A 9412-nucleotide genomic window follows, 5' to 3' on the forward strand; every position below is an offset into this window, starting at 1 on the left:
CGCCTCTCGCTGCTGCCGACGGGGCGGGGCGGTCTCCCCCGGCACGTGCGGCGGGCGGAGGGCGCGCCGGCGCGGAGGGCGTCTCTGTTCGAATTCCCCGACGCCACGTCCGGGAGAAACGTTGACGGGCCAGAGGGCGTGGGCGCTGGAAACGTCTCCGCGGTTCCCCTCTTCCGCCCGGACTCGCCGCCTCCTGACGGCGCGGCCGGCTCGCAGGGCGTTCCCAAACCCCGCTTTTCATTCTCAAGGTGTTTGTTCGTCCCTTCCCACCCAGTGTTTTGAAGTCCTCGCCCGAGGATACGGTTACTGATTTGAGAGAGACGGAGAAGCGCCGACCGGTCGCCGCCTGGACGCGCCCCCGCCGGGGAGCAGACCCTCGGCCCTTTGGTGCTGGGGCGGCGCTGCAACCCTCGGAGCCGCCCAGCCGGCAGGGCTCCCTCTGAGGTTTCCTAAACCACTTGGTGTGTTGTGGTTGCGCGGGCCTCCAGGGCTCCCGGGCAGTCGACACAGAGTTCCCTTGGGTCACCGGCAGACCAGCGGCTTCACGGGCGGTGAGACGCGCAGGTGACGAAGGACAGTCCCTCGGTCCCCACGTGGCTGAGCTGAGCGCAGGAAGGTCTGGGGCAGGCCCAGGTGGCCCGGAGTCCAGGCCCGTGGAAGCGGGGAAGCCGGCCAGCTGCTCGGAGACTCCGCTTTCCCGTCCGCCGCAGGACAGGCGTTTACTTCCGCGGGGCCCCTGACTAGGGCCCGTCCGGCCGGGGCCCCGGCGCTGGCGGCCTGGGCGGGGTGTGGGGGTCTCCAGTCTGTGGGGGGAACAGCGACCTCTGCGGGGGGTGAGGAGGCAGCATGCTGGAGGAGACCACAGCTGGCTCCAGGCGGCCGGGGGAGGCAGGTGCCCCCCACTGGACCCAAGGGGGTCCGTGTGGGGACTTGGCTGGTGGACCTAACAGGCCGGACCCGGGGACTGCAGACCCTCCGGCAGCCCTCCCACCTGCCACCTGCCGGAGAGCGGGGGCCCGTGGGCGCCCAGGGAGGGGACGGCGCGCCGAACCCAGGGTCCTCCTGTGGGCTGTCTGGTGGAGGAGCCTGGGGGGGGGGTGCCCCTCACCAGTGTCGCTGCTGCCCTGGGGCCGTGTGGCTGTCAGCCAGGTGCATGCGAGACACCTGGGCGTGGACCGGACCGTGTCGTGGGGACAGGCTGGAGCGGGAGCGTGGGCAGCTACATCGCTCTCTGCTGGGGCTGTTTCAGCCCTGAGGTGCAGCCCCGGGGGTGAGAGAGGTGGGAGTGCCAAGTGCACCCCAGGGTGCAGCAGTGGGCCCCCATTTCTGCTCCCACGGCCGAGATGCAGGTCGTCGCCTTGCCCAGAGCGCACTGCCAGCACCTCCTGCCGGGCAGCCTGGGGAGCCCCGTCCCGAGCCGGCCCAGATAGAGCGGTGTCTGTAGCGAGGGGCTGGGGCGCGGGTCTTCCCTCCCTGGAGGGACGGACCCTGTCGTCAAGCCGCTCCTCTGAGCTGGTCGGGCCCTGGATGTGTTGCCGCAGCTGCTGTGGGGCAGCCGGGCCCCAGGCCCCGTCTTCACCGCGCTCTGCCTGCCCAGGACGCCCTCGGGCCGTAAGGTCACCACCCTCCACAGAGAGGGCCCGTGGCTGAGCCCGCCGGAGGCGAGGAGTGTGACCGGGGCTCCTGCGGGGACCCGGGCTGAGCGTTCCCTGTGAGCCCTGGGAGCCAGGGCCGTCCTAACCCTGTGACAGTTACGGGCTGAGTGAAACCGCGACCGAACGTGGCCGCCATTGTTCAGTTTGCCGAGCTCTGCCTGGTGGGCGAGGGCTACGGGACGGAGTACCGTCCAGATGCTGAGGCCGGCCGGACGGACGGACGTCCCCCGCCGGTCTCACCCTGAGGACTACATCTCCCGGTAGGAGCACAGTGTTAGCAGAATGGTGGTCCCCAGACCTGTTAGTGGGCTCTGCTCCACCCTCAGCTGTGGACCAGGCGTGCACACGCGTGCTCAGGTGGCTCACGCTGCCCCCGAGATGTGGAATGGGCCGCGTGCTGGACAGCACAGGGGACGGGTACAGTGGGCCCCTTGGCTGCGGCCTCACGGCCCGAGGTTCACGTTACCAGCGGCCAGCTGCGATGCGAGCCTGTGAAGTGGAAAATGCCAGAAGCAAAGCATCCACCTGTTTCGACTGTGGCCCTTCTGAAGGGCGTGCTGGGGTCCCGCCCTCGCCGGCTCCGTCCTGACCGGAGGCGAACCGGCCCTCCATCTCCCGCTAGCCACGTGGCCGCCGCCCTGGGGCTCCGATCGGCGGTCTCTGCACTGCAGCGCCTGTGCTCTGGTCGCCGGGGTGTTACAGTTACAGCTGCCCCGTTCTGTGGTTCGTTACCAGTGTGCATCTCTCGGGGGGCTACTGAGAAACCAAACCTGCAACAGACGTGTGCTCAGAGGGGACACGCAGCACACTGGGGGTCGGTCGGTAGCATTTGTGCCTTCAGGCATCAGTCGGGGGCCTTGGAACGGACCCCCCCAAACAAGGTGGAGGTGGGCGGACTGTATCCCGTCAGGGCCCAGCTGAGTGGCTGCCTCGGCTGTCAGTCACGGTGTGGGGGGCTTGCACGTCTTGCAGCCCCCCGGGTCGTCGTGGGCCCTGCGTGTGTGGTTGTGGCATGCACGTGTGCTCACAGTGACGGGGTGTGCTCACACTCAGGGGGGCCCGCAGTGCCGGGGTCTCCAGCCCCCCGCCTGCGGGTGCGGCTGTGCTCCGCCGGCCCCCCGTCCCCGCGCCCGCCCTGGCTGGCGAGACGGGCTCTGGCCTGTCAGCCGCCCCGGGAACGCGCCGTGCTTTGCCACGCTCCCGCAGGACCCGGCTCTGAGAACGTGATAACGAGCGATCACAGTTAATGAGACACCCGTCCTCCGTCACACCCGTGCCTTTTCACGGGGCCTTTCCGGAAAGCATCTTAACCCCAGACTTCCCAGGTAATCGCCGGAACCCTAGTTCAGCTCAGCAAGGTGTTCTCTCAAGAACTAACAGAAACGACAAAGAGTGAGTGAGATGCCTTGGCCACTCAAGTGCGTGAGGAGGTGCGGCCTGCAACCGTCTCCCCTTGGGCACGGGCCGGGTGGGTCACGCCGTCAAGGACCCACGGGGCCCCGAGGTCAAGAGTCAGGCTCTTATCTCCTGGTGGGTGCGCCCTCCCGGCCTCTCCCTCTCGCTTGAGTGACAGCCGTCCTGTCCCCCTGCGAGGTGCCATCGCATCCGGGAAGCCGCCCTGCCGTGCCAAGGCAGCCTGTGCCGGGCGGCTCAGCACGCGTGAGATCCGCCTTGTTCAAGTTCAACAGCGCTTCAGGCTGGCAGAACGTGCGCAGCAGAGAAGTCCGCACCGGAGCTGTGTGTGGGGGCTCAGCGCGGTGGCATCACGGACCTCCACACCGTTGTGCCGCCGCTGCACCAGCCGTCCCCGCAGACGGACGCTCTGTCCCCATCCGACCCCAGCCCCCACCCCGGCCTGGCACCCGGCACCCTCCGCTGCTGTCTCCGTGGCTTGGACCCCGAGGCCCTCACAGAAGCGCGGTCGGTCGCACAGTGTCCATCCGTCCGTCCAGCGCGGCTGGCTGGCCGCAGGGAGCGCAGCGTACTGCAGGTCCGCCCGCGTCGTGGCGGGATTTCCTTCTCGTGTGTGTGGCGGGCGATCCTCCGTGCTGGGCGCGTCCGTTCTCCTGCCGACGGACCCCTGGGTCCTGCCCCCTTGTGGCTCTCGTGAATGGGGCTGCCTCATACCCCAGGGCTCTGACGCCCGTCCGGTGCCCCTGCCCCTGGGTGCCTTCTGTGCCCTGCGGGCGCGCGGCCGGGGGCCTGTTGCCGCCTCCTTTTCAGTGAGGCCAGAGCACGTTCACCGCCTCTCACCACGGCGGGGTCTCTCCCTGTGCAGGCACCGTGTGCCTCTGTGTCTGGAGCGCCTCGCCCTAGACGTGGAGAGCCAGGTGCCACCTGGCAGGAGGGTGCGAGGGACTCACAGGTCGTTGCTTGTGGAAGGGGGAGCCCGCGGGAGGGGGTGACAGGCGCCCTGCCCTCCCCACGCGGCCGCGTCGCCAGCGGGCGGACGCCCTCAGAACGGGGCGGTCACCCGCCCTCCGGCCGAGGCCACTTCCTCTGTGGTGCGTCCTCTCAGCAGAGGTGGGTGTCCTGGCGGAGCCCGAGTTTCTGCCCCCGAGGGGCCGAGCGGGTGGCCCCGTAAGGCGGGTGGTGCTGCAGCCTGGGAGCCCGGGGGAGAGACGTCTTTGTGGAGAGGGAGGGAGGGAGTGAGCGCCGGGAGGCGCGTCCTTGACCATGACTCGCCCCTCACCGTGTCCCATTTCTCTGCCCCAGCTTATGTTCCCGAGGAGGAGCTGAAGGCGGCAGACATAGATGAAGAGCGCGAGGAGGAGGATGGGCTGTCCCTGGACGTCCAGGACAGCGACTACGTGGGCGGCGACGACGCGGAGGTCAAGGAGGCCCCCAGCTACCAGGACTCCCCCGTCAGCACGGCCACCAACCAGGACGCTGGCTACGGGTCGCCCTTCAGCGAGAGCAGCGACCAGCTGGCCCACTTCAAGGGCCCCCCCTCCCGGGAGGACAAGGAGGACCCGCAGGGCCCCCCCGACAGCGTCTCCTACCCCCAGGACAGCTTGGCTCAGATCAAGGCCGTCTACGCGAACTTGTTCTCCGAGTCCTGCTGGTCCAGCCTAGCACTGGACTTGAAGAAGTCCAGCTCCACCACCAGCAGCAACGATGTGGGCCCCAAGGAGACCTCCACCCCCGCCCCCACGCCGCCCGCCACGGCCGCGGGGCCGGCCGGCACCACCGCCAGCACCCCCGGCACCAGCACCAGCACCGGCAGTGGCGGCGGCGGCGGCGGCAGCGGCGCGGGTGGCGGCGGCTCGGGCTACGACTGGCACCAGGCGGCACTGGCCAAGACGCTGCAGCAGACGTCCACGTTCGGGCTGCTGCCGGAGCCCAGCCTGTTCAGCACGGTGCAGCTGTACCGGCAGAACAACAAGCTGTACGGCTCGGTGTTCACGGGCGCCAGCAAGTTCCGCTGCAAGGACTGCAGCGCCGCCTACGACACGCTGGTGGAGCTGACGGTGCACATGAACGAGACGGGCCACTACCGCGACGACAACCGGGACAAGGACTCCGAGAAGACCAAGCGCTGGTCCAAGCCGCGCAAGCGCTCGCTAATGGAGATGGAGGGCAAGGAGGACGCCCAGAAGGTGCTCAAGTGCATGTACTGCGGCCACTCCTTCGAGTCTCTGCAGGACCTGAGCGTGCACATGATCAAGACGAAGCACTACCAGAAAGTGCCTCTGAAGGAGCCCGTGCCCGCCATCGCCAAGCTGGTGCCGTCCACCAAGAAGCGGGCCCTTCAGGACCTGGCGTCCCCGTGCTCCCCCGAGCCGGCCGGGGCCGCCGCCGCCGCCGCCACCGAGGCCGCCCTGAGCGAGGCGGCCAAGGACCAGAAGACCGCCAACCCCTACGTGACGCCCAACAACCGCTACGGCTACCAGAACGGCGCCAGCTACACCTGGCAGTTCGAGGCCCGCAAGGCGCAGATCCTCAAGTGCATGGAGTGCGGCAGCTCCCACGACACCCTGCAGCAGCTCACCGCCCACATGATGGTCACCGGCCACTTCTTGAAGGTCACCACCTCCGCCTCCAAGAAGGGCAAGCAGCTGGTGCTGGACCCCGTGGTGGAGGAGAAGATCCAGTCCATCCCGCTGCCGCCCACCACGCACACCCGCCTGCCTGCCTCCCACGCCAAGAAGCAGCCGGACTCGCCGGCGGGCTCCACGGCCTCGGAGGAGAAGAAGGAGCCGGACAAGGAGAAGGCGCCGGCGGCCGGCGAGGCGGACAGGAAGATCAAGGAGGAGAGCGAGGACGCGCCCGAGAAGTTCGAGCCCACCGCGCTCTACCAGTACCTCCGCGAGGAGGACCTGGACGACAGCCCCAAGGGTGGCGTGGACATCCTCAAGTCGCTGGAGAACACCGTCTCCACTGCCATCAGCAAAGCCCAGAACGGCGCGCCCTCCTGGGGCGGCTACCCCAGCATCCACGCGGCCTACCAGCTGCCGGGCGCCGTGAAGCCGCTGCCCGCCGTGCAGAGCGTTCAGGTGCAGCCGTCCTACGCCGGCCCTGGGAAGCCGCTGTCCGCGGAGCACGCCGCCCTCCTGCCCTCCCCGGGGAGCCTCACGCCGCCGCCCCACAAGAGCAACGTGTCGGCCATGGAGGAGCTGGTAGAGAAGGTCACGGGCAAGGTCAGCGTGAAGAAGGAGGACAAGCCCGCGGAGAAGGACAAGGGCTCGCCGGCCAAGGCCGTGTCCCCCGTGGCCAAAGAGAACAAGGACTTCCCCAGGACGGAGGACGGCGGCGGCAAACCCCAGCCGAAGAAGGGCCCGGAGGCGGAGGGGGGCAAGGCCAGAAAGGAGGGCGGGGTGGACGCCCACACCCCCAACGGCACCGAACCCCTCAAGGCCAAAGTCACCAACGGCTGCAGCAACCTGGGCATCATCACGGACCACTCGGCGGAGCCCTCGTTCATCAGCCCCTTGAGCGCGCTCCAGTCCATCATGAACACGCACCTGGGCAAGGTGTCCAAGCCCGTGAGCCCCGCGCTGGACCCCCTGGCCATGCTGTACAAAATCAGCAACAGCATGCTGGACAAGCCTGTCTACCCTGCCACCCCCGCCAAGCAGGCCGACGCCATCGACCGCTACTACTACGAGAACAGCGACCAGCCCATCGACCTGACCAAGGCCAAGGGCAAGCCCCTGGTGTCCGGCGCCGCCGACGCGGTCTCCTCACCCCTGCGGGAGAGCGCGCTCATGGACATCTCCGACATGGTGAAGAACCTCACGGGCCGCCTCACCCCCAAGTCCTCCACGCCCTCCACGGTGTCCGAGAAGTCGGACGCCGACGCCAGCAGCTTCGAGGAGGCCCTGGACGAGCTGTCCCCCGTCCACAAGAGGAAGGGCCGGCAGTCCAACTGGAACCCCCAGCACCTGCTCATCCTGCAGGCCCAGTTCGCCTCCAGCCTGCGGGAGACGCCCGACGGGAAGTACATCCTGTCGGACCTGGGCCCGCAGGAGCGGGTGCACATCTCCAAGTTCACGGGCCTCTCCATGACCACCATCAGCCACTGGCTGGCCAACGTCAAGTACCAGCTGCGGAGGACAGGCGGGACCAAGTTCCTGAAGAGCCTGGACACGGGCCACCCCGTGTTCTTCTGCAACGACTGTGCCTCTCAGTTCAGAACTGCGCCCACGTACATCAGCCACCTGGAGACGCACCTGGGCTTCAGCTTGAAGGACCTCTCCAAGCTGCCGCTCAGCCAGATCCAGGAGCAGCAGGGCGTCCCCAAAGCCCTGGCCGCCAAGGCCCTGGGCCCCGTGGGGGCCGCCGAGGACGACCTGGGCTCCGCATTCCAGTGCAAGCTGTGCAACCGGACCTTCGCGAGCAAGCACGCAGTCAAACTGCACCTCAGCAAGACCCACGGCAAGTCCCCGGAGGACCACCTGATCTACGTGACGGAGCTGGAGAAGCAGTAGCGTCCCGGCGCGCGCCCGCGCGGGACCGGCCCCTTGCACTACCCGTGGTCTCCACACTGCACTAGGCCCGGCCGGAGCCGCCCACGTCAGCCTCCCCGGGGCTGCCGCACGGCCGGCCTGGACCTTGGGTTTTCTTACACATATTTTGTAGCTATATTTATATGCTCTCTGTCCGATCGTGCATGTTATTTTTCTTTTTCCGTGAGTCAAAGTCTGACCTTTATTTTCAACATCTGTTCTCGGTGTTCAGCTATCTTTTGTAAGTAACGGTGGGGCACACTCTCCGGAGACACTGACTTGGCAGGAAAGAGACACGCCAGTAACGACCAGAAAACAACATCCGCACAGTAACCGAGTGGCCAGCCGTGGCCGTAACACAGGTCGCGGAGCCCAGGGGTGTCCGACTTGACCCATTGGGGACTGTAATCGCATCTCTGTGCCTTTCACTCAAAAAAAAAAAAAAAAAGAAAAGACAAAAAAAAAGGCTTAAAGGCATTTCATTCAGATCAAAAGCTGTGTCAGACACAAAACTTATTTAATAATTAAAACGTGAGCTTTTATATGCAGAGCTGGTTTGCGAGGGGAAGATGCATGCAGCTACGGAAGACGGAAGGTTGTCTAGCACCGGCGGGGGTGGGGAGCCGCCGCTTCACACGTGCAACACAGAAGAAGAACACAAACAAACAAAGAAAAACTCACAGCAACAAACACCCCAGTTGCCACTATGCCCAAACCCTCTGGATGCTGAAAAAAATGCCACTTTGGCAAAAAAAAAAAGTATGCAAGCTATTATTTAAAAAAAATGTGTAAAAATGCTATTCCTTTTTTTTTTCCTGTAAAATACTGCGGTTTATAGTTATTTACAAATGTAAGCTTTGGTACCAGCTGACCTTTCTATAATGTGCCGCACTGGCAAACGAGAAAAAAAAATGGGGCAAATGTTGGAGTGCTTTCCTTGTAAATCGCCAGCATCAGCTTACACACTCCTGTATGTTACATATCGTACCATTTTAATCTACTCAACTTCCTTTGTACCTTCTGGCTGTATGCTTTCTCTTTTAACTTTTTATATTGTCATTTTATATTAAATTTCTGTGTATATAATGTAAAACCACACTTTTTGAATAAAATTTAGTTCCCGCAGCTTGATTTAAATAGAGAAATTTTACTGGCATTTGCATCTTTCCAGATGCATGTATATCAGACAAAAAAAAATGAATAAATGAAGACAGAGCAAGGCACTATTAATTATACGTTTGATGTTCCGTCATTAATATTGTACAGTACGTTTGGGTTCACGCAATTAAATCCACTGTTTCCTCCATTGTAAAATAAATCTTCACGCCGTTCTTGGTTTACGTGCCTCGTCCTGTCGTCCTTCCTCTGCCTTTGAGGTGCGGCGGGCACGGCGGCGGGGAGAGGTGCTGCGGCTGCCCGCCCCCCCCCAGCCCCCAGCCCCCAGCCCCCAGCGGAAATGCCGCGCAGAGCCCTTGCTCCGCGGTCGGTGTCACGCAGGCGAAGAGCACTGCATCATTACAAACTATAGCTTTCACACTGCACTGCACTGCACTGGGTGCCACCGAGTTGAGCCTGGGTTGGTGGGTGTTCGGTACAGAGAGGCCCCGCGGGCAGTGGGCGGCGTTTACGGCGCTGGGGTCCACGGGGAGGGAGGCCTCCCTCTGGCAGGGGAGACCCCGCCAGACTAGCTCTGCCTCGCTCCCAAGGCGGAAGCCTGACGTCCGTTCTCTGAAGAACTCGCTGTGATTGGGTGTTTGGGACAGTCCCGCCTCTGCAGGCTGCCCTGGGCTCCGAGGACACGCCCCCCAG

The 9412-nt window shown here is 64.7% G+C and overlaps 1 protein-coding gene across 1 annotated transcript in view; it reads left to right on the plus strand.

Annotated features, from left to right (window-relative positions):
- Positions 1-8943, plus strand: part of TSHZ1 (teashirt zinc finger homeobox 1) — a 68431-nt gene extending 59488 nt beyond the window's left edge. Inside the window, exon 2 of the mRNA XM_045849936.1 lies at positions 4371-8943. Within this exon, the coding sequence (XP_045705892.1) occupies positions 4371-7585 (3215 nt within the window). The 3' untranslated portion in view covers positions 7586-8943. The remainder of the gene's footprint in view (positions 1-4370) is intronic.
- The last annotated feature ends 469 nt before the right edge of the window (positions 8944-9412 follow it).

This window comes from Phyllostomus hastatus, unplaced genomic scaffold, assembly GCF_019186645.2.
Source record: "Phyllostomus hastatus isolate PE091 unplaced genomic scaffold, TTU_PhHast_1.1 phas_contig_80, whole genome shotgun sequence".
NCBI classification, from domain to species: domain Eukaryota; kingdom Metazoa; phylum Chordata; class Mammalia; order Chiroptera; family Phyllostomidae; genus Phyllostomus; species Phyllostomus hastatus.